Below are 26,451 nucleotides of genomic sequence, written 5' to 3'. Positions count from 1 at the left end.
TTTTTTATAAAGCTATGCCGGTGTTAATATTTAGTAAATATAATTTGAAATATATTTATTATTAAATTATTAAATATCTTGATTAATAGTATACCAAAAGTAGATTATTAAAATATATATATATATATATATATATATTATATATATAAGTATATATCGGCATTTTTTAAAAAGATATTAGCTATTAAATATGAAATAATTTAAAATTATAATAATTCTTACTTTTAGGCATTAAATATTATTTTCTAAGTAAACTATTTTTATATATTTACATTTATAATGGACTGATTACTTCGGAAATTTATTTTTAAAATTTAATTTATAAAAGTTGTTATTTATTTTAATAAATTAATAAAATAATTGCAAATGTTATTTTCATTCAATTTAATTGAATTGGAAAAAAAATGATAAATTTGATCACGTGTTTAACACGTGTTTCTGTTTTGTATTTGTGTCGGTGTTGTGTGTTAAATAAAATAATTCGTGTTTTGTAGTTTTTAAACGATAATTCTGTGTTAAAATGAAAAGAAAACGAACGAAGCCTTCTTCTAATAAAACGGTATTACTTTATATTTAATCTGATTATTTATTATATAATCCATTTTACTTTTCCAAAAATAATTATTCAAAGGCTTTAAAGCAAACTTCAAACATTAAACTAAATATTTTATTAAGTACTAGTAAACAAATAGAAAAAAATAAGTTACAGAAAAACCTTGTAGTAAAGAAGAAAGCAATCATTTCTTGAAACTTTGCAATTTAAGATAGAGCTAATCACAATGATCTGTGGTACTGGTTTGTGGGCCCACCAGTTGCCAAGTAGTTTCCATCCCTGAATACTGGGAGTTCGGTTGTGGGTTTGCGCTGTGCTTGGGTGGACTGGCCATGTGGAGTTTTCCAGGTTTTCTCCATGTCTGTAATGCCTAAATAGGAGAAAGTTACCCGTAAAAAGGCCTGGAAGGCACCCCCTAGACAGATCGCCCAAATATTGTGTTGCCTAACTTTGTTTTTATTAAACAAACAAAACAAAACAAGAAAGGTACTAGTTTGCAAGCCTTTGGCTGCCAGTTCACAGAGAGCTTCACGGAAAGAAAGCATATTAAATAATTCCATGTTTATAAAATAACAAATTATAATAGTGATGCTTATGTTGTGCCACTATAGTATGTACCAGGGGTGGGCAAGCAAGAGTTCAGTTTGAGCTGAAATGTAGGTTTTGCAAAATGCATGGGAGCCGCAGTTCTGTACTGTCGTGGTGGATAGTATGGTAAGGTGCATGATTTTATTATATAATATAAATATAATATAAAACAAATATTGAATTTTTTTAATGAACATATTTTCACAAAATTATAAAAATAAAATTGTAAAAATAATAATAATGAACAGAAATTAACACTTTCAGCAAGAGCCGCATGTGACTCAAAAAGAGCCACATTTGCCCATGTCTGGTATATACAGTCAAGATCATTTCAAAGTTGGGTTAATGTTACCTATGGTTCCAAGATGGCGGCTTGTCTGATTCCAGCAAAGAAACAGTGGAGACGCACGTTCTAACCTAACCTAACCTAACCTATTCTAATAATTTTGTTGGTAATAATTATGGTAATTTATTAGAATAGGTTAGGTTAGGTTAGAACATGCGTCCCCACTGTTTCCCTTCTATTTGCTGGGATCAGGACGAGCTGCCATCTTGGAACTATAGGTAACATTAACCCAAAGTTGACATAGCCTGTTTTTTGAAATTTTGAGTTTATTGTCATCTTATCAATATTTAAAAATTAAATTAACCTTAATTTTACTTTAAAGACATTTTATTAAATCCATCATAAAATTTTGAAGAAAATATGTATATTTTACAAATTGTAAATTTGTGTTGTATGGCAAAATCTTTTCAAAGTTGACACAAAATAAAACATTCAGAAAGAGTCAAATCAGAACTTTGTTGGATCACCTTTCGCCTGAGTTACATGAAGAAGTCAACATGAAGTCAATTGTTTATTGGTGAAACAAACTAATCAGTTATCTATTGTTTTATGCCAATTAACAAGGCTATAGCAATGTACAGAGTAGTTAACAGAACAGAAATGCATTTTTTTCCTTAAAATGTTAAAGAAAAACAATTTTTTCAGTTGTCAACTTTGAAATGATCTTGACTGTATTTATCTAAATTCAGAGACATATTTAGAGAGGGCAATAGGAGTGATTGCCCCTAAATTTTTCATTGCTAACAAAAGCTTTATTTCTTTAAAATAATGTAATATTCTAGTATTTTAATCATTAATTTATAATTTTATTACATATTTATCTTTAACCAACCTTTTATGAGGGGTGCACCTTTTAGAGTCTTGCGAGATTCTGTGTTGTGACTATTACACCACATACATAATATCACTTTCAATAGTTAGTGGTTTTTTTTAAATATTGATAAAGTAAAAGAGGGAATTGTTCTTGAAACATTTTATTAAACAAATACATAAAACATTTAGATAATTAAAAATAAATCACTCCATTTCAGTCTGTTGCTTCCCTTTATGTAAAACCTGGCACATTTAGTAATTATATGACTTTTTACCAAATATTTTTATAACAGTCTTGACAGATGAATTTTGTTCTATTATTCTTATCTTCTACAAAAATGTCATTTTCTAATTATGCAATTGTTTGGACTCACTGTCCTGGTTATCTTCTATAATTACCCTATCTTCTGAATCAGATTCAGTGTCATAATCAATCTTTTATAACTTTTCCCTTTTTTTTCTATCAGTTTTTTGACATGTTTTAAAGTACCAACCAATCCTTCTGAGTCAAAGTTGTGTAAGAGCAAGAAACGTTATGAAAATCTAGCCATCTCAAAAGCTGTTTAGTATATTTTCAAACTAATATAAGTCTGCAAATTTATTGAAATCTATGACATTGTTAAATAAGGATATAAAGTAAGACCCCACTTAATGCAGGGGATGTGTTCCTAGACAACAAAGTGCTAAGTGAAACAGCGTTAAACTGAGACATTTTAACATAGAGTAAATAGGGATAGGGGAACACACAACCAAAAATAAACAAATTTTACTTTAATTTTAAGTTATTTTATATTAATTTGTATAATAATATATGTTAAATAACACATAAACATATGCATACAGAAATGTAAAGTTCATTTTTTGTGACAAAGGTTCTGGCTCTTCTGAAATTCTTGTTTTTTGCGAAAAAGTTGTCTAGTGTCATTTGTCACATTCTTTTTCTTTCCTGAAGCAAATGTCGGTAGCAGAAGATCACATCCGAAATGCCTCGTTTTGCTTTTGCACTCCTTTCGAAATCCTGATCATTTTCTACAATTTGATCGATGATTTCAGTTATGGTTACCAAACTTTTATTAAGGAAATCTGTAGAGAAATTCTTTGGGTTCTTCATTTTCAGAATCTCTATTCTCCAGTTCTACACAAATTCCTTGTTCTACAAGTCTTGAAGGTTGTTGTTGGTAAAGCTCTCACCAGAAACCTGTAGTAACTCTTTAATATCCTGCTCGTCTATATCTCCTAGTCCTGCTGTATCGATGGGTTGACCAAAGTCAACCTATCGATACAGTTATAGGCTCTTCTCATTGAGAATTCTTGGATACATTCACCCATAACTTCTTCCTCACTCCGTTCATGCGTTTATCAGTTAATTCTTGCCAAGCAAAATCGATATTGCCTATGCCATCCATGATGTTATATTTTTTCAACAGAAAAATGAGTTAACATCTGGCTTGAACAGGATTACAATAAAATATCAGTTTTCGCGACAAAATTACTTTTTCCCGACACACGTATGTTTACACAAAAACTATCATATAAATACCGTATACAATTTTATATATGGACGAGACCGTCAAGATGCTATTTTCACACACTTCATTCCTCTTCCCCTTCAATCGATCCGCTTCACTCGACATTCCTCGTTGTTCCCGCTCGCTTCTCAGATGTTCCGAAAAAGGTTCTGTTCCGTCGGCCTTACCGCTATTTATACCGTCCTGCCTTCCCTTGCTGAGTTAATCATTCCTTCCAGGTCTAATGGACGATGTAACGTTCGGGAAAGCAACAAACAAAGGGCATTGATTGATAAGGGACCAACATGGCGAACAATCGCCACAGATTTAAAGAAAGCACACCTTTTTGGCCTTTTTTGTTGATTGGTTCGTGTTCGTAAATAATCGTATTATATACGAATCAATGAAATGCTGCAATAATTAAACCAACGTAAATTTTGAGCTTTTTTTTAGACTTTGAGCAGACCACGTTATATCAAATCAGCATTAAGCAGGCTCTTACTGTATATGCAGTAGATATGCAAAATGTAAGCAACTCTTTCAAATACATTTAAAAACTAAATTAAAAAGTACTACAGTAACAAAAGTAACAAATAATATTTACATCAGAAGGTACTGTACATAGTGGCAAGTACACCACAGATACAATTTCATCTAATTTGAACCTGAAAAACAACAAAACATAAACAGAAAAACCATTTCACATGTAGATAGTGACATAGCCTATCCTATGAATAGAGAATACTGAAATGCACAACTGCACCACTTTTGAACAATGTCTTAAACAGACATTAAAATTAAGCAATATTAAAATATAATGTTTTTTAAAAAAGAAAATTTTTATGTATACCAGTAATCTGACAAAAAGAAAATCACATTGGTCACAGTGAAACAAAGAAATCAGTGTTGCAATGAATACCTATACATGGAGCTAACATTCAAAGAATGTTTTGTCACAATTGTTGAAAATAGTGGGAAAATAGTACACTAAATACCGTTTATAAGTTTCCTTTAAAAAATAGTAATAGAAATTTTTAACTATATTACTTTTTCTGTGTTTAAAACTGTTTAAAAATTGAGTTTTTTTATGTTGGAAAAAAGTAAAAATAGGATGTTATTTAGTTTATAATTATAGCATTGTGGTTTTTAACAATTTCAAATGGGAGAAAATCTGTTTTGCAAATATTTAGATGTGTAAGTTGCATGTTTCTTGTTCTAAACAATTGGAATAAATTTCAGGTTCTTCAGTCTCATTATCAGGAAATTCTGTAAAAATTATATTTTTTTACGTATTAAATTAACAGGTTATTTTTTTCAAATCCAAGAGTCATTGCTCTTAAGAACATTATTTATTTGGTTAGTTAAATACAATCAAATTGTATTTTCCAGAAAATACTTGTTTATTTATCTTGATTTAGATTGCATACTTGTTTATTACAGTCTCAGAACTATGGTGAGTATGTAAGCAAATACATATAGAAAACTTTTCTGTGAAATTAAACTTCTCATAAATACCTAATTTTAAACAGATATATTAACATAAATAAATACAGAAACTAATTTTTAAATTTTTTAACATATGCATTTGGAAAATTATTTTATTTTATTATATTACTTTATTATGATATATAACAGACTTTCAGCTGTAATGGTCATCTTTTTGCTCAAATTAGTCTGTTAAATTGAGATTTTACTGTAATAAACCAAACAATTGCCATGATTCAATTGCTATTTTTCACTACTATTAATAATTAGATATTAAGTAATTTGGTATTAGAGGTAGAGTTTACTGTAATGTTAAATTATTATGAACAGTTATTTAGTGTTACATCATCACAATGCCAGGCTGCAATTTTTAATCATGTTTTTAATTTATTTAATTTAAATTTATTTAAAATGTATGCTCCACCTCAAATTAGTACCGTAGTGTCTTGCCCCTGTACATCATACTTTTCTGTTAGCAATGAGTCATGCCAGTCATCTACCTAACTCCTTTCAGGGGAAAATTTCTTAATTGAAATAATGTGACTTATGGTGCAAATCAGACATTTGTATATAGTTAATCAGGGCCTCTTGCACCTAAACTTTTCATATTTGGTATCATCTTTCATCTATCTAACTCAAAAAAGGAAATTTAAAAACTCATGCCAAGATCTGTATAGCTCTGGATAAAATTCACTGAGTTCAGCGTTAATAAAGTTCCTCTAACATTAGCACAAGTACTTTTGACGAGTATATAATTATAGTATTATATATACACAACGATTATATACTCTCTGCACACAAAGCTAGAACTACTTAAAAACAGTAACACGAAAAACCTTTCACACTTTGTTTCTAGCAATTAAATCACTAAGTACAAACGTTTTCGGCCGTTTTGAATGGGCTTCTTCAGGTACAATAAGGTCGGTTGGAATGTCGGTTAGCAGATATTTACGTGACACCAGTGTTTATGAAGCAAACTTTCTTAGCAATGGTGTCACTTGTAAGAAGAAACTTCTTACAACTGATGCCATTGCTAAGAAAGTTTAAATGATATTGACATTATAAATAATCTTTCGAGTTTAACAGAGATTTGCAAATGACTGTTGATGATATGATAATTGTGGAAATAAGAAACGAGATAAATTTAGAAACTGCACAAAAGATTGTAAAGGGTTTGATGAGGGTGGATTGGCCTATTTGATTTAGGGACTTGTAACTCACGTCACTTGTAAGAAGAAACCTTCATAAACACTGGCATCACATAAATATCTGCTAATCGACATTCCAACCGACCTTATTGTATCTGAAGAAGGTCATTCAAAATAGCCGAAAACGTTTGTACTTAGTGATTTAATTGCTAGAAACAAAGTGTGAAAGGTTTTTTGTGTTACTGTGATTATATACTCATTGAAAGTGCTTGTGATAATGCTAGAGGAACTTTATTAACGCTGAACTCAGTGAATTTTATCCAGAGACTATCTATCTAACTCCATTCTCGAGATTAAGGAAAGACAGACAGACGGATAACAGTGGGAATTTATAGGTCTACAATTTTTTCAAACTGCAGCCCAGTAAAAACTGTTTATTGAAATACAACCATTCTAGTTTTTTAATAGTTGTAACTTTTTAAAAACTTTCTCTGTCCTATGAGTTTTAAGAAGACTTAACGTATCTATAATGGATTTATTCAGGCCTGCAATGAGGCCTGGTCAATTAGTTAAGCTGAATTGCAGATACATTTATCTAGCCTATATACATTAGCTGCCAAAGATGAGATCTGTCATCTGATCTAAGAATTTTGAGGATCTAATTGAATGAGGTTTAATTAGATCCTCAAAATAGGATCCGGGTTCCTCAAAATAATAGGCACATGTCTTAACTGTCTTAGTTATCTGCTTTTCAAATAGTTTGAACTAATAATTCAAGCAGTAGTTAATGGAAGAAATAGTTAAATAATATTTTTAAAAACCTTGACTGATTACTAATATCATATTAGAAATAATGATTGTTGTTTAATAAATTATTGTTTAATAAAATTTCAATCTATAAAATTTTATTAAACAATAATTAAAACTTATATTTTGAAATTAAAAAATTATTAAATTGAATTTTTAAATAGAATGAAGATTCATCAAATACTAATAACAATAATAAGCAATCTTTACAAAGTAAAGAAGAAAAGAATGAAACAGATTTTATAAAGTCTAATGTTAACGTTCAAGTTAAGCCAAGTTTTATAAAAACGTTTTTTTTATATATTTTTGATTTGAAATGTTGGTTATTAGGACTGATTATAATACCATTATTAAATTATGCTGCTTTGAAATATGAAAATCGAGAATTCAAATTATCAGGTAAGTTAGTTTTATATGTCTATAAAAAAGTAATTTCATATTTATGAATTAAATATGAACAATAGTTTTATAATTAATTCATAAAAATGAATTTTTTTTTATTGTAAAATATATATATTAATTATGAAAAATAATATACATTCAACTAGAATAGGAAGTTCAGAGCATAAGCACACCACATCTTTTCTACAATTCCAGAAAAAACTACACTTAATACTATATGTTACAAATATTTTCAGCCATTTTACACTGACCATCTTCAGGCATTAGCAAAAAATGAGTTTAAAAAATGTACAAAAATTAGAATAGAGAAAATTTTAGAACATACAAATTTTCAAACAAATACAAAATTCAAGTATTCAAGTATGTTCCACATCTACATAACTCATACAGAATATAGAAGTAAAAGTAATCCATTAATAATTAAATCAGCTACTGGAAAAATAAACAATTAAAAAACAAAAACCTTAATGTTTCCAGCAATAAAAACTATTTAATAATAACGTTTTCGACTGTTTTAAACAGCCATCATCAGTTAAAACAAACTTAAACAAAAAAAAAAAAAACTTTTTTTTTTGTTTAAGTTCATTTTAACTGATGATGGCTGTTTAAAACAGTCGAAAACGTTATTATTAAATAGTTTTTATTGCTGGAAACATTAAGGTTTTTGTTTTTTAATTAGTAATCCATTAAATATTAGAAATTAGACATCAAAAATTAAAAATATATACATGGAGTAGATGACCACATTAAGTTGCAAAAGTTTTCTTTGCATCTGATATGGCATCCTTGGCATTGATACACATACTCTTCTTGGATTAATTATATATCTCAAGAATCTCTAATATCTTCTTTTCTGCTAAATAATGACTTACAAGTTGTCTCTTATCAAATGCCAGTGTAAAATTGTTTAAAATGTTCTCAATGTATGGTATAAGTGGAATTCTGAAAGTAAGATGTATAACTCAATATATAAACATAATAAAATTATATAATATTTTTATGTTAAGAAAGCACTTCTGTTTATTTTATTTAAGGCTTCATCAGTTAAATGATATTTGAACAGAATGATCAGTACAAACTTCAAAAAGGTTCTAGAAATTTTTCTCTTGGAATGCAACTTTTAAAAGTGTTTTGAAGAATGCTCTTTTTTAAATATTTAAAAAGAATTGCTGGAACTGTAGAAAAAGTGTGTTTATACTCTGAAAATATTTAGTTAAAGAATTACTAATTCTTATTAGTTAAATTTTATTTTATGATATGCAATAATTATAAATTAAAGTAATTATTCTATTATTTATGAATTAATAAAAATATCAGGATCAGAAAAATATGTCTGAGAATTTTTATCAGATTTTTTTTATTCTTGTCCAATACAATTTATGATCATAACATGTCACTCATAACACATTTTAACCCTAGACAACTAAACTTAATTCTCAGTTACATTATAACTACACATTCATCAAGCGGACTACGCATTAAAAAACGTTAATATCAACAAAATTGTTTAATTAAAATAGGAAGTTGGTACATGGCACAATAGTGTGGGTAAGTAGGAACTAAATAAGAACAAAATATTTAGGAAATAAGATTACACACAGTTGCTACATATGTCCACATTATGGGGGCTGCAAATTGCATTTTTGCATTTGATGCAATGGTGTTTTGTCATTTGTCAAGCTTTCGATGGACATAAATAGCATACTTTACATGGATTCGATGCAGAATGAGTAGGAGCTTCTACACTAGGCACATCACCTAGAATATCCTGTATCATGGTTCTGATATCACGCCTCAAAGTCACTGTCTGTAACTGCTGTCGTAGCCAGGGCTCCATGAGTTGGTCTCCCATCTTCATAAAGAAATCTCGCAGAGACATTGGTTTCTTTTTGTTTCTAAGGTTATTAGAGACATAGATAGCATAGCTGTTGATTGCCAATAAGTTTAATATATTATAAAGCATGCATAGTGGCCACCTTTTGGTTTTTCTGTTAATACTCATATTTGAACACATTTGATCTACTGTGTCTACTGTGCCCTTTGTACTATTATAAAAGTGTATTATTTGTGGTTTTCCTGTATTTTCATTGATGTTAGGTTGATCATGAGTAGTGGACAAAACATAAACAATTTTATTTGACTTGGCTTTGTACGAAACTAATGTCTTATTGCCATCATAACAGAATATTGAAGTACCAAAAGCGCATAATTTAGAATTTTTTAATTTTTCAGGAATTTCTCTTTTGTTACTTCTAAGAGTGCCAACTAAGGTCAAATTATAAGGTGACTTTAATAGCTCATCCGCCAAAGATACAGATGTGAACCAGTTATCCATAGTAATGTTACGGTTGGTTCCATGTAAAATAGATGTTATTTTCTTTACGAAAAATGTAGCCAATGGTTGTTTCTGAGGATCAGTACCTTTTCCCAAATACGGAATGTCATTTATCACGTACTTACTGTTTACATCTGCAGCCATAACAAGTTTTATTCCATATTTGTTTGGTTTGTACATTCTGAAAGGACATCTACCATGAAATCCAGTCAGCTGTTCATTCATCTACTGTAATGTACGCTCCCAGTGTATACCATTTTTGAAAATGTTCTATCATTTTTTGCCACAGTTCATGTATAGGCGTAAACTTATCAACTAATTTTCTTACATCTCTTGTTTGCTTATCGTCAAATCGAAGGCATTTTATAAGAAAATTGAATCTTTCCGTGCTCATACAAGCTTTGAATATTGTACCCGATCGTTGGGTATTGAAAAGCAGACAAGTTGGCAAGTGATTACTTTTCAAAGCTGCTGAATTATATAATAAGCCGAGCAAAGCTTTTACCTCTAACAAATTAGTCAATAATACTGTATGTGAATCATGTTTAAAATTATTTTTCTGAATAATTATCTCAGCGTTCGTAAATGTCACAACTTGATTTAACTTATCATCAGTCAAAAACAGAGAGAATAAATCTATGGGTTCGTGTAAATCTCTAGTCCCTCCTTTTGGACCTGGTATAAAGTGCACTATATTCCACCTCATGGTACGGGTGGAAACTGATCTAGGTGTAGACAACCACTTATGTTTATTTTTTCCGTACAGAAATTGGGTAGTTGGCTGGAGAACATGTGGATTGCTATTACGAGTATTTGAGGTTTGAATCTTATTTGCGCTGATATCCTCACCTTGAGAGTCATCTGAGTCCATTATTTGAGTTCTTTGCCTCTTACTGGATCATATGCAATCATCGTCAGACTCCGAAGAGCTACTCAGAGAATCGGATTCGCTGCAAGTGTGCCGGTGTATTTCCTCCTCTAAATTATCCTCAACTTCTGAAAATGAGTTGTCAGATTCCTCCCCATACTTGTCTTCCATTTCTGAATTAATCCATTGTCTTATCTGCTCCTCTTGTCTCCTCAAATCCATCTAAAAATAAGAAATACAGGATATAAGGATAATAAATATATATATCACAAAAACGAAAAAAAGACAATCGTATCAAAAGTACACATTATGTTGCCACAATTCAATTATTTCATTAGACATATATTCAAATACACATAATTTATCCTGAATATGGAAAAAACATTCTGTATCAATCTATAAAACAATAAAAATAAAAAGAAATGTAATGTACTATACTGTACATACCTTTGCAACAAAGTTACGTAGCAACTAAACTTTCGTCGAGCAGACTACAGGATGGCTGTAAGTCAATTTATAATTGATGTGTAAACACAATTGCATCACACAATGCACTGTTTATTCAAATTATTAAGGTAGAAAAAGAATGACTGGCAGGGAGCGTGGGGAAGTTTGTGAACTTCACTTTCGAAAGAAGGTATGTCGTCGCGTGGACGAATGATTAGTTATCTAGGATTAATTCATTGTTTTATGTTGACACGATGGAATGAGATTTTTCAAAAACACTTGGCATATTATTCATCACTTTATTTAGTTAGTTACATTTTAATTTAATTTAATTTATTACTTTATTATTTTAAGCATTTTTTTCTGTTATATCTGTATTATTTTGTAACTACTTTTGATTTATTTATTTATTGATAATTATTAAATATGCGAATATTTTTAGGTGAATTTCATGATTTCAACTGGCAACAGACAATGTACATTAGCTGTTTGGGAAAAGGACTTCCAACAGGTAAAACAGGAAGATTTTATATAATAAAATCAGAAATTAAGAATAAAATAAGTTAAAAGGCTTAATTTTATAAATTAACATAAAAATATAAAAAAAAACAAGTATACAGAAATTTGTTTTCATTTTCCTTTCCATCATTTCAAAGCACCAGTTTATAAATTAATTTATTTTTTGTATTTTTTATTAAATGTATGAATGAAATTATGGTAGTCAGTGGTCATAGATAAATATCTGATATGCAAGCTACATCCTGCCAGCCAAACAATTTAAAAACAAATTCCTAAACATTAGTAAATCATCTCAATTCTCTGCTGACTGAGATCATTTTATATTCAATAATGGCTAATCATGTTTAAATATTTAAAACTCTATCCATATACTTTATACAACTTTGTCTTAAAATGCTCCTTGACTGTTATGGATATCAGAATATTTCAATCAGCATTTTTTTTTAAATTTCTTATTTTAATTTGTTTAAGTTGTTTTAAGTATGTTTTGCATTTTTTATATTTTTTAAGGCAATATTCACAATATTCAGTATATTTTTTCTGTGTTTTGTTTTTTATTTTTATTTAAATTGTAATTAGTTATCTTTATTAATAAGACACTATCACTGAGTTTAAAGCCAGTGACAGTTTCAAGAGCAACTACAAATTTTTCTAATAATTTCATAATGAATTGATCAATTTCTCCAATTGCTAGTGCAAAAACTTTACTTTTCTCAATTCATACAATTTCTAACTTGTTTATTTTCTCATTATGTTTATGAAGAGAAGTACTTTTTTTGCCTTATGCATAAAGTTGTATTTCTCAAAAATTGCTCTTTACAGTTATCTGTTTGAAGCTCAACAGTAAAACTTTTATTTCCCTTGTCTGTAAACGTCCTTTAACACCTCGTTGATTTTCAGTGCCCTCCTTGAATCTCCTACTTCCAAGAGGGGGTGTCCACTTTGGGAATCACTGACTTAGAGTAAGATGGAAAGAAGCATCTGTTTAGTAATAAAGAGTATATACCAGGAGCAGTGATCCTATGGCACATGTGCCCAAAATGGCACATAAGGAGAAATCATCTGGCATGTAACATATATGATTTTGATTTATCATTTGTGTTTTTCAATCATCCTTTCAGTTTATCACCTGATCTTTCTTTTTTCAATCAGCTTCTTTACATTTATTCTAATATTCGTTTTATTTATTCATATTTGTTTAAATTCTTTAAATATTGTTATTCAAAACGCATAAACATTTGGCATGCATAAACATTTTTAAAACTAAGTATGCTTAGTATATGGCACATAGGCTCAAAAGGGTTTGCCATCCCTGGTATATACATTTTTATTTTTAAGAAATTATTATTATTATATGATAAACAGTAAAAAATTAAATCATGCCATTGAGGTCTGACATTTTTTTGGCAGCCCCACAAAGAAGTGTATGTAGTGAACATACAGTATGTTCAACAAAGTTGGATGTATTTATGACAACCAACAAAATTACATACATCCCATGAATACAGAAGCATTGTTTTTTCATTACAATTTATCACTCTTGAATTGTTGTTATTAATAAATAGTATTTGCTTGTAATCATTTATTAAAGTTACATTGGTATTTGTTTTAAAAATAATAAACTAAAATTTTCTTTTCATTTTATTTTGGGTTTTATTTATTTACAGTAGAGAACCGAAAATCGGAATCAATTGGGGACTGGGGTTGTTCAGATTAGTGATTTGTTCTGATTACCGATTATGTACGAATAAATATATTAACCTGTCCAATGTTCAAATTTTTCTCCGTTGCGTGTTGCTTCGTGTTGAATTTTTCTCCGTTGCGTGTCGCTTCGTGTTGAATTTTCGTCGATTTTAAGCCTAACGAAAATTTTTATAATAATAATCGAGGCTATCGTATTGTTAAAAATTATTTCTGCATTTTGTACAAACAAAATAAATATATTGAAGAATATAAAAACATGAAAATTATACTTTAGAAGTAAATTTAGTATCAAAAACGTTCGATTCAGCATGACACAGTCTGACAAAATCATTCCGATTACAGGCGATTCCGATTACCGGGGTTCCGATTAACGAGTCTCTACTGTATTTACTTTTTCCTTCTTTGTCTCTCCCCCAACTAAAGTGAATTATTCAGCCGAATAATTCAGCTTTTAGGAAGTATTCAGTCCAAAAATCAAATGCATGTGTTTAATATTTGGCTGAATACCAAATATTGAAAGTTACTTTGTGTCCAAATATTACCAAATACCAACTAATGCCAAATATTTGGTCCAACACTATTTATTAATATTAATAAAAAATTTGATAAAGAACTTATTAATATAAGAATTAAAACATTTTATTGTTTGAGCTATACTTGCATTTTCTTATTTTTATTAAAATCAATAATTTTAGTTGTTAATAGAAATTATTACTATTTAAGAAATAAAACTACATTGTGTCTATATTTATATGCTTTTCCAGCTTCTAAAGTGTTTTTTAGTAAAACTACATTATAGTGTAATTTGGCAATTGTGAATACATTGAAATTTCAAGAATAAAATTACTTTAATACTTATTTTATTTGTTGTGTTTTATTTTAAAAATATAAAAAAAAATTTTAGCTATATTAAAAAGATTGTTTTAATTCTTTTTTTTTCTAAAATAGTTATTATGGATTCATCTACTGGTACGACATCTGATATTTGGATACCTGTACAGAAAGAATTATCAAAACTAACACAGGTATATTTAGCTACTTTTATTTAAAAAATTATTTTATTACCAACAATCGGTTAATGTAACCCTTGGTGCCAAGATGGCGGCTCGTCTCTGATTCCAGCAAGGAAACGGTGGGACGCAGGTTCTAACCTAACCTAACCTATTCTAATAATTTGGTTGCTAATAATTATGGTAATTTGTTAGGTTAGGTTAGGTTAGAACATGCGTCCCACTGTTTCCTTGCTGGAATCAGAGACGAGCCGCCATCTTGGCACCAAGGGTTACATTAACCCAACAATCTTTTATAAGTTTGAGAGAGAAGTTTCTACTCTTCATATTCTTGTGTTTATTTTGAACTCAGAAAATATAAACATAAAGAAAATTTCTAGTTATTTTTCACTTATAATTTGATATTTCTTACCATTTTTGTTAGATTTAAAGTTTCATTTATTTTATATTCGTTAGAGATGGTACCTAAAAGCATTTTAATTATTATACATTTTAATTTTAATTATGTTTTTAAATACTATCTGGATTGGAGTTATAGTATCTTCTTTTTGTATGGCAAAGTTACATTAATTTAACAGATTTCGACGGAAATGAAATCTGTTAAATTGTTTGATTGTTTATTGAATTTCTTAATAGTCAAAGTCAGTTATATATACGAGACATGTGAATGAAAGACCAATGATAGATTGTGTCATCTAAATTGAATAACTGTTTTATTACATTGAATTATTTGATTATATTGTATTATATTCAAAGGTTATATAGTTTAAATATTATTTTGTAAAAGTTATATTACTTTAACTTAAAAATAAATAAAGTATTTTTAAAAATTTTGGTGGAAAATATTCTCTTTGTTAAAAAGTTTTATTTCTGATAAAACATTGTTTCATTTTGGATTTTATTTTATTTAGGTTTGCATTTATGATCGTCACGGTCTTGGATTTAGCAGACAACGTTTACAGAATGTAAATGTATATGATCTTTTTTATTGGTTTTTATATATATTCTAATCATTTACTTCAATTATTCTGTTAAAAGGTTCATGTATGAAATTGTTAAATTTTCAAAATCCTATGATAGAATAATACTTTATATGGTACAAATTTCTATATTTAAAGTGTTTCATGATTTAGTTTTTTTTTTTTTTTTTTTTTGAAGCTATTCTTATTTTCTTGTTTAGCTGTGTCATTGTTCTCATTTATATTTTACATTGTATTAAAATTTGTATAAAATTAATTTACTTTGATATTTTTAAAATATGAATAGCAGAGGACATAATTAAATTTTTATAAATTATATGATGTTTAATAATTAGAATATATCCTATATTTTTATTTTAAATGTATATATTCAATTTTTTATAGTTCTATCAGCTTTTATAATTATAAATATGCTAGAAATTTCCCCATCAATCACGACGGAATACTTTTTATGAGAAAGTAGAGATTGAAGAATTGAGAAGAGTAGGGATTTCAAGGACTTCAAGAGTTGTTACTATTTCTACAAATTAAGTAGTTTATACTATCTGTTGTAACATAAAAAGCAACAAAACAAAATTTCACCCCAAGTGGACAAAAATAGGAGGAGTTATAGAAAATTCACTTACACACACACACACAAACAGATTTAGTAAATATTTCATTCTAAAGCCTTAAATTATTTTCCAGTAACAGATAATTCGAAAAAAGTGTTCCGAATTGTCTGTTACTGGAAAATAATTTAAGGCTTTAGAATGAAATATTCACTATATCATTCCAGTCCAATAAGTGGTGTTTTATGTTTTTTAAACAGATTTAGACCTTTATATTGAAATAAAAGATTTTAATATTCATTATTATTATTAAAATTTTTTTTTATAAAATTTCTTTATACACTACATTCTGAGTAAACACTGTATTGGCTTTTAAAAGATTTCCTTGCTGTCTTCTTTTAGTAATAGATACACCAATATTGCTTTGATGACTGACATTGCAATGCTGTTTCTGCAGCCCTTGACAGAGCCATTTCTTAATTCTACATTGATAAAACAAAGATAAATTGTTTGTATGTTAGTTAGATGAGGGATAACACTTTCTAAATAGTAGGCTCGTTAGATCATTACTTTCGATTTGATAATAGAACATTATGTGGTCATTATGGAAGGATTTTTAAAAAATTTGTTGTAGAAGTGACAGGATGAGGCTATCTTTATTTAAGCTAAAATTTTTAATTTAATGAAGTAAGTTTAAAGTACACCATTTGCCAAAATATTTAAAAATGCAACCTAAGGGAAATTCCCTCATCAAGCATGAACGTGACATGGTGACTAAGTAGCTCAACGTAAGTGCGATCATCAATCTGAAATCAATAAACATTTATTCTATAGTGAATATTTCCACAAAATAAGTTGCTTATAATTTCCATCAGAACATAAAGTGAACATAACCAAAATTTCATTTGGATTGGACAAAAATTGCAGGAGTTATAAGGAATATGCACACACAGACAACGGCTTTTATATTAGTAATATTATTTCATTAAAAATGAAAGTGAAATAATTTAAATAAATTATAATTATAATTAAGTAAGTAAAAGTTTAATTTTATTTTATAGAATGTATCAGATTCGTATGTAATAAAAAGGTTTGGTCAATTAAGTACTGTTGAACGGTAAGTGCTTATAATTTGATTTGAAATTATTTTGATACTTAAAATTTAACTTTTAACTTTAATTTACATACATTTTTATTTTTCTTGGCTGTTGGTGTTTTTTTAATATTTAGAATGGTAGATGATTTGCATCATCTTGTTACTGTAAGCAAACCTTTACCACGTCCATTTATTCTTGTTGGATCTGAATTAGGTGCATTAAATGTTAGATTTTATACTCAACTTTATGAAAGGTAATGATTATAATTATCATAGTTTTTTTATATTTATCTATATTTTATACACATTAAATAAAATTTATTGATTGGCTGTTCAAATAGTAATATTTTAAATGTTAAAAACTAAATTTTTTAATTGTAAATATATACATCTGAATGTAGGAAACTGTAGAATAGGAATTACAAACAAAGAAATAAAAAGAAGAGTAATTTTTGTAATATATAACTTATATAAGATCACTTTCAAAAGTCTTTTATGAGTCATTTGTATTTTATCTATAAAAATAGAAACATTTAAATTATGATTTATTGATAATATAATAAATACAGAGGTAAGAGTTGTTATTTGTATTTGTACATTCATGAATAATTGCTGCATATTCATAATAGTTTCAAACTTGGAACATTTAACATAGCTCGCAAGTATTCTTTGTTTATCTGAGAATAATGTTTACTTTTGCAATCATTGGTGCTTGATAACAATTGGTCACATATGTATATACTATCAAAGCCGTGATCATTATAAGTTGAAAAAAACAATTCAAGTTTTTATGAAATAATGATAATCATAAAAATAGATAATCCACTTAATATTACAGTAAATTATTCTAGAAATGAAACTTTACCAATATCTATTAGAAATACAGGAAACACAATTAATAAAGTTTATAATTAATCTTTTAATATGAAAAATGTTATTTTGAAGTTTACATAACATATTCCTAAATATTTTCATATATTTATTAATATTGGCATTGATAATATTTAGTAGCTATAATATGCTAGAGTAAAAAATGATTGGGACAATCCATATATGTTATTTTATGTATAGCAGATATAGCTATGAACAAAAATATCAATTATGTTGCATTTTAAGACTTGAATTAAGTTTAAGTAAAGGTTTTCTATTTATTGAAAACAATTTATTACATACTTGTCAATGTGGCAAAATTTTACATTCTTCTTATTAATATAAAATAATTTGGTGATAATTTTTAACACATTATTTTAATTTGATTTTTTTTCATTTTGTTTAGAGATGTTTCAGACATTGTTTTAGTTTATCCATTAGTAGAAAATTTATTTCATCAAGATGATGGAATATGGCATAATTATTGGTAAGTTTTTTAATATTTTTATATTGTTAAATATATAGTTATTTTTGTTGTAATTAATTTGTTATTTACAAAGAGATATGACATGCATTTCATATAAAAATCATTTTCATGTAGAAATAAGTGTCACATAATCAAATATATCATATCATATCTTTTTGTTTTTAAAGCTTAAAATTCGTCATCAAAACAATACAAACTTTAATTAACATACCTAGTTTTCTAAAAAATTATTTTATTATAGAAAATATTAAAAATTCAGATTAATGTAATGTTAGAAAAGAAAGAAAAATATAAACAACTGATCTATTTAGTAATTATTTTGAATTATTCTTCAATAATATCTATACACACTCAGAACACCTTGTAAAATTGCAGCTGTTATAGTATTTTTTCGAACGTTCTAATATTTATATGTTTATATAATGATAGCCTCTTAGTGGAGATGGTGCACTAAAACTTCCATAGAATATCTTTTTAAAAAATGTTCCAAAATGCATGCATCGTTAATACAAATTCTCTAAGAATTCATTTTTCGATTATTCTTGATAAAGGTCATTAAATATGATCGAAAACATTCGAATCTAGTAATAAATTCGGCTGCAATTTCACAAGGTGTTCTGAGTGTGTATAGTTATTAAGAAATGCAGTCTACGAGAAGATCTTCAATAATATTCTCTATGCTAGATGAATCGGAGATTTCTATGTTCAAATAATTTATATTATTTGTGAATGATGGTTTAATTATATAATTTATAGTTTTGTTACTTTAAAAAATAATAAAATAAAATAAGATAGAAGAAAAAATTAAAGAAACTACATTACACTAATTTTTAACTATTTTTTCCTAAGTTTGTTTTCATATTGTATGAAAAACAACTGCTTTGAGCAATTTTTTGTCTTTTTCAGCTCCAAACTTTTTAAATTATAAAAGTTGTAAAGCAGTTTCCAAATTAATATTCTAAAACAATCTATCAGGCAATTTGCATTTTTCATAGGAAAAGCAAAGCTTTCTGTTGCATTCCAAATTACAATTTCAAAGCCTTATGAGAGTCTAATATAAGTTTTCATCTATTCCCACATGAAAAACAGATGATTATTCAGAAATCAGTCGGTTATATTTATGAACTTCTCTGAATTCTGAAATAGTGGATTAGACTGTTAAGAATTGGCAGTTTCCCAATTGTCCAGCTTTACATGAACAAGTTATGCCATCAATTTTAAAGGATTTTTTATGTTTAAAATGTTGGTAATTTTGTGAGAGACACAGGGCCGGATTTAAGTATTTTGTGGCCCTAAGATGACCTCTGTAAGGCCCCTTACCAACCCTTGACAATTTTAGAAGTCAATCATAAAAAGAAAAGAGTTAAATCAGACTATGTCTCTGATTTAATACAGATATTGGAAGAAAAAGATGTGAGGTTTTACTAGTATTCTGTTTTATAACTGAATTTAATTAAATTTTTATACCCATTCCATTAAAAAATCTTTTTTTTAAATCGGTTTTATCAAATTTTTTTTAAAAAGATCTTATGTTAATTCTTAGAAAAAAAATTAATGAAATATTACACAAAATAAAAAGTAAACTATATTTTGTTGGTTTGTAAAAAAATGTTTATTACAAAATTTGACTTCAATTTTTTTTTTTTTTGTAGAAATGTTTGAGGCTCCTTGAAAGTTGAGGCCCTAAGCAACAACTTAGCTTTTTACTTGTAAATCCGGCCCTGATAGGACAATGTCAAAGCTGATGTTTTTTAACACAAAGGGCATAAATACGTATAGAACGATCTCGCTCATTTGTTTTGATACCACATAATGACATGTCCTGCTAGCAATAATTATTCTCCTTCTATAAAATTTCTCGATAAACAGCTACAAGCAGCATATATCATTATATCAGACAGTAATATATTATTAATTTTACATTACTAGTTACAAGCGACCCAGATAAAGTAGCCATTTTGTAAAAATGCAGCACCCTCTATAGTTCATGAAAAACGCGAATTGTATTGTATGTTGTAGCTTAACAAAGGAATTTGTGAAAGATTTTTAATACATGAATGAAAAAGTCTGACAAACCATATTTAAAATACTTTTACACCTATCCCTTTTTTTGCATGGTGGATACATTCCAAAGGATTCTATGTAAAAAGTACAGTACATATATTTTGTAGAAAAATGCATAACAAGCATTTTTCTATAGGATGTATGTATTCAACTTCAATGGAACAAAAAATAAGCAATTTACAAAAGAAAAATGCACGTTTTTTTTTATTCTAACATCATTTATCATTAACATTATTTGTATGTAAACATAAGATAGCATAGGAAACATAAAATCAACATACTGTATTCTTTGATATGCAAATAATACTGTATTGTGCTTAAAAAAGATAAACAAACTGTTGATTTAGAAACATGAAATTTTATGTAATAAAATCAATCTTTCAACTAACAGAGTAAATATTTTAAACAGTAACACAATTTTAACAAAAAGTTAAATTTTAAAATGTTCAAATAAACTGTTTTTTCCATGTTTTCTTTGGTTAACTGTGTTATTTCAAAATTGCATAAAAAAAGCAATAGGTGTGTATATATTTTTATTAACTAAAAAACATAAGAAAAGAAGAATTTATAGTATATCTAAATGGGAGAAAAAATAATCATTGTACAGATTAAATAGTCTTTAGGAGCTTTTTCTGAGTAAGATCACACAAATTTTAATGTAATGAAATTTACAATTATTATTACTAAAAGATTTCTTACAGCTTATTTGTCACTGAACATATATTTTTTTAATGGAATATTACATCTGAAAAAGTCTTTTGTAGTAAATCAAGAATGTCCATTATTTTTGTATTTATTCCATAATTATCTGTCTGCTTATATCAGCTTTTCTTTACTTTTCCTGAAAAATTGCTCCCTAAATAACACGTAGTCATTTAGGAAGCATTATTATTTCTTACTATTTCCTAACAAAATTTAAAAACTAAATCATATTTTATACTTACTTGTACATGATATTTGAAATTAAGGTTTTACTTACCTTTTTATTATATATATAAACAATATATGTTCATCTTTTATCTGATAGTCTTAGGGTGCGACTATGCAGATGCAAGCGAACAAATTTTCTGAGCGAGTGAGAATATGTGGTGAGAAAAGGCTAGACGCGATAAGTATCAAAACCTGTCAGATATGTGCGAGAAACAGAAATTTGCTCTTGCCAGTATTATTTCTCGCTTCTTGCTTGTGCATGGTTTTCCTTTGTGAAAATTAAATCACTCGCAACCTCTCACTCGCTCTATACTCATGTCTGCATAGTTGAACCCTTACTTATATTCTCTCTTTTGTCTGATATGAGATTCTTCACACCTGACATTAATTTTCATTCCCAAAGAAATATATTTTTGTCCCCATTGAAAAAACTAGTTTAAATTAATTGTTAGCTTTAACAATGTAAATATAAATATATAGAACAGTGATAGTGAACTTTAGTACATACTTAAAGTAATATACAGTGCAAAAATTTCTGTTATATTCACCACACACATGATCTTATTGTAGATAGTCATAATACAATTATTAGTTGTTTTGGTATTTAATAATTAAATAAATATTTATCAGTGATCTGAAAACAATACTTAAGCACAGACATGTAGCAATCTTTATAAAGCTATATGCATATTTTCATACATCTTCTCACACTGAAAAGTTCATTAACTTATTGAAATGAATGTAAGATGTTTTATTTTATATGTTCACCATAATATAAATTCTATTTTGGAAATCAATAGGAATGAATATAAATGAGAATGGGTTTTTCATGTTATATGTAAAGTTAGTTACTGATGTTTGAAATATTAAATATGTCAGTCTTCCATTCTGAGGGATCTGACTTTGAGTACTGGTCAGGATTTTTCATGGTTTGACCTGAATTTGCTGGAATTTTCTTTGTTAACTGGTCACTTCCATTATGGGTAAACTAACACTATGAGGAATATTTTTTTAAAATCTTACTGCCTGTAATCTAGAATGTTAAAGTTTTTATTTTTTTATAACTTTTTGAAAATTGCTCCTGGGATATTGCAGCTGCAAGTGCAAATTAGACATTCTATTTTTTTCATAAAGCAAAAGTAGGATGTCTCAGTTGCTTAAATATTAAAGCATTTATATTATGAAATGATTTAATTATGTTTCAAATCTATGATAAATACTTTTTAGATAGATTTTGATGTATTTTTGTAGTGGATAAGAGATTTAAATAAATAACATTAGTAATATAAAATTTATCTATAAAAAATAAACAAAAATATAATGTATCAATCAATACTGTTAACACAATAGAATAAATTGAAATTTTATTTAATTTTAGGTATTCAGACTTAATTTCTTCTATATTAAAACTTCAGTTGTCTGCTTTTGCTGGAATTTCCAGAATGGGTTTATTATTAGGATTTATGGATGTTCCTATTAAAGGAGAACATATTGTAGAAGATATTATCATCAGACAGGTAATCTTTGTATTTTTAATAATAAAAAGCTAGGAATAGGATTATGAATTGTTTAACATTCTAAATCTAAACTGATTAAACCAATAATAAATCACATAAAAATTGTCTTTTGAATCAGCAGATAAAAATACTTTAATATAAACCAACACAAATGTTTTTGGCCCTTTTAAAAGGTCAACATCAGGCTGTTTATAAAAGAGAATATATTTAAACCAACAGAATATTGAAAAAGAATAAATATAATTAGGACAGTATTTTAAATATAAATTCAATGTTATGATTTATTCTCAACATTGTGGTGGTTAAAACATTTTTCTATTGTAAACAGCTCTACAACAGATATAAATAAAATAATCGTTGTAAAAATTGTTGTCAAACTAAATTATATAATCAGCTATCTCCCACATTCCTAATTTAGACTCCTGTAGGGATTTCAATACAAGGATCTCCATCCCATCTTCATCTTTGAAGTTTACCACTTGAAGTTCTCCCAGTCTTCTTAACTTCCAATTATTTCAGACTATGTCTCATTCTTATGATTTGATTTTTCTTGTATCTCCCATCTTATAGATACATCATACATAGCATATAATGCCAAAGTCATGGAAGGCAATCTTTTGGAAAGCAATGATGCTCTTTAAGCCTGCTTAATATCAATAGTATGCTGTTGCACCAATATACTCATGTTTGATTGTCTCTGATATCAGTGAGTTGGCATTCTTGTAGGATCCACTCTATGCTTATTGTTTCTGAGGATCTTGTAGATGTTGAGATTTCTTCTATACAACATTTTTGTGTTTGTACTCTAATTTTCCACTATGCAGTCTGAATGTGAATGCTATATTGACAACCTTGTAATTTACATCATTCTTGGAGCTATAGTGATCAATATTTGAATTCTCAGCTCAACTTTTGTATTTTTTTACACAACTGTTTTACCAAATTAGGTTTATAGCCAAGATTTCTGCTTACCTTGACTTGAATGTCAAATCTCCTGTAGTTTGTCTACAAAAGTGGTACAGTGCATATGGGGTCTTTGTATTAATGTCCTAAAAGCCATTAGTCTAAACTGCATGGGATTTTGGAAGGCATTAAGCATAAATAACAGTGTGTACCCTGGTTTTCTACAGAAATTGACCATGATTAAAAGTGAGAAGAATGTGCAAAAAGTGTGCAGATACATTACTCCCTTGTTCTAGACAAAATAAAAACCCTTATGGTCTGAAGCTAACATCCAAGAGGAACTGCTGTATGTTGGGTGTATCTGTACATCCTCAAATGATTAAAACATTGTTTATATATCTGGATACAGTATTTTGATCTGCTAATTCAAAAGGTTTTTGTGTAGTTTATTATGAATCTTTTTTTTTTTTATATTTAAGAAACATTTCCTGTGTAATCCACATCATTTGGGAGCTGCTTTAGATGAACATTATTTCATGAATTACAGTTTTTCTCAAATGAAGTAAGTTATAATTAATTATTATATTAAATTTTAAACAAGATTTTATAAAGCAAGAAAGGATTTGAGTATATTTATAAATATATAAAGATTTGTATAAAACACGAAATAGAAACATCACCAAACAATCGCCTAAATAATCAGGCTATAATTCCACTAATTTAATTAATAATTAATACAATTTGCTACTAGAGGTACACATTAGGTGCCATCTTTTAACTAAATTAATAATTTTTAATTTTAATAATTTATTAAATAATTTAGAACCATCCATAAGAAAAGAACTGACTTGGGGTGGGGTTTGAACCCACAGCCTCTGCTTGCCATGCAGTGCCCTTGCCAATTGCACCACCTGGACCCCAATCAATCCTTTGCTCCAGATGTATTTAAATCTTTCTGGGTAAAACATTAGCTGGCTGAGGGCCATGGTGGAATTGTACTTAGGCCATGGGTATAGGAGTTGTCCCCTGCCGGTGCCATGATTAACTGCTTAGGGTTATAGCTAAATTTAAATACATCTGAAATATATTAAAATAAACCTAATTTGAAATATCTCATTTTCAAATCTTTGAAAAATAAGAAATTTTTAATTTGATGTGTTTGAATATCATACTTCCAATAGAGAGAACAGTCTCTACAATAGACTTTTTTTCATTCTTGGATGTTTTTCATTAATATTTATAGAATAGAAAAACAATGAACAAACAAGTTGGTTTTGACATATAAATATATGTATAATATTATTATAATTTTAATATTTGTCTTTATTCTGGAAATTTATTTCAGGACAATATGGAAATTAAAGCCATTTCCAGTAAATGTATCAGTGACTGTTATAAATGGAAAATTTTATGATAAAACATTGCAACCTGATTTGAATAAAGTAAGTAATATTCAATAGTGATTATATTTTATTTATAAAATACAAATTCATAAACATAATAAAAATGCTTGAAAATTTAACTTCAGTTGTATAAATTTAAAATTACATGTAAATTTTAATTAATTCTTAGAAGAGAAAAACTTCACTCTGTTTGTGACATTTTCTAGTTAAATGGATATATAACACAAAAATTCATATAATTGAGTTTATATAATTTTTCAATAATTCTGAATAGTTCTATATGTTAGTTCTTTTCAGATCATTTTATTAAAATAAAGAATTTTTTTCTTTCACATTGAATGTTCATGAAATAAATTAACCTCTGGATAAAGTCCACTGAGTTCAGTACTACTACTAAATAAATTAACACTGAGAACACTGTCTTTTCAACATTATTCATGTTTAATGACAAAAAGAAATGTTTTTGCAAGTACTTTTGACCTTTTCAAAATCATCATCAGGCGAATGGCAAAAGAATATTGTTCGAACGTTGTTACTAAATTTTTAACATTGGCTCATTCTAGATGGAACATGATTACAATATTTAAATTTGAATATAATGAATTGAATGCCTCATAGATAGTCACCTATGTAGAATCTAGATTTGCACAATTTACCATATGAAAGGGATTAAAGTAGAAGTAGCAGTCTATATACTACCTTGTTAAAGATTTATACTTATATTTTCTCCAGTTAGCCAAATAAGTCACTCACTATGCCATCTCTTCTAAATTAATTAATCTGAAAAAAAAGATCAGATGGAGGTCCAGATAGCATAATTGGCACTGCATCTGCATAACAAGCAGTTTTAGGTTTGAGTCCTATTCTGGATCAATCTTTTCTTCCAGAATATTCTAATTTATATCTTTCTAATCATTAGCGAGGTTGAGGCCAAAGTTTTAAACGCGAAAACGTGTACGTTGGACGTTCAGCGCCACTCTTCCTGCATGGACATGCGCAGATTCATGGGTTTCCAACCATCATCAAACTTCGGCTTAGATGGTGATGATGGTGTTTGGAAACACCATTGAATCATGCTCGACATTCCAAACGCCATTGTCAAACTTATATGCTTACA

At 28.0% G+C, this 26,451-nt stretch overlaps 2 protein-coding genes across 3 annotated transcripts in view; one reads left to right on the top strand and one right to left on the bottom strand.

Moving 5' to 3' along the window:
• The first annotated feature begins 453 nt into the window (after positions 1 to 453).
• The window catches only part of LOC136988474 (uncharacterized), a 26,994-nt gene continuing 996 nt past the window's right edge, over positions 454 to 26,451 (top strand). The window contains exons 1-11 of one of the 2 annotated variants that reach the window (XM_067286336.1): positions 454 to 559; positions 7,413 to 7,647; positions 11,743 to 11,811; positions 14,472 to 14,548; positions 15,445 to 15,498; positions 17,126 to 17,181; positions 17,295 to 17,414; positions 18,437 to 18,517; positions 22,890 to 23,028; positions 24,411 to 24,493; positions 25,277 to 25,373. In XM_067286336.1, coding sequence (XP_067142437.1) covers positions 521 to 559; positions 7,413 to 7,647; positions 11,743 to 11,811; positions 14,472 to 14,548; positions 15,445 to 15,498; positions 17,126 to 17,181; positions 17,295 to 17,414; positions 18,437 to 18,517; positions 22,890 to 23,028; positions 24,411 to 24,493; positions 25,277 to 25,373 — 1,050 coding nt within the window. In that variant the 5' untranslated portion in view covers positions 454 to 520. Of the gene's footprint in view, positions 560 to 7,412; positions 7,648 to 11,742; positions 11,812 to 14,471; positions 14,549 to 15,444; positions 15,505 to 17,125; positions 17,182 to 17,294; positions 17,415 to 18,436; positions 18,518 to 22,889; positions 23,029 to 24,410; positions 24,494 to 25,276; positions 25,374 to 26,451 lie in introns of both variants that reach the window. The other variant, XM_067286335.1, reaches the window with a different exon arrangement.
• LOC136988510 (piggyBac transposable element-derived protein 4-like) lies at positions 9,058 to 10,856 on the bottom strand. The gene is given in 2 exon segments (XM_067286386.1): positions 9,058 to 10,207; positions 10,209 to 10,856. Coding segments are annotated over 2 exon segments (1,530 nt in total). The 3' UTR covers positions 9,058 to 9,325.

This window comes from Centruroides vittatus, unplaced genomic scaffold (assembly GCF_030686945.1).
Source record: "Centruroides vittatus isolate TY-2023 unplaced genomic scaffold, ASM3068694v2 scaffold_3315, whole genome shotgun sequence".
NCBI lineage: Eukaryota > Metazoa > Arthropoda > Arachnida > Scorpiones > Buthidae > Centruroides > Centruroides vittatus.
This window is presented reverse-complemented; position numbering and strand designations above follow the sequence as displayed.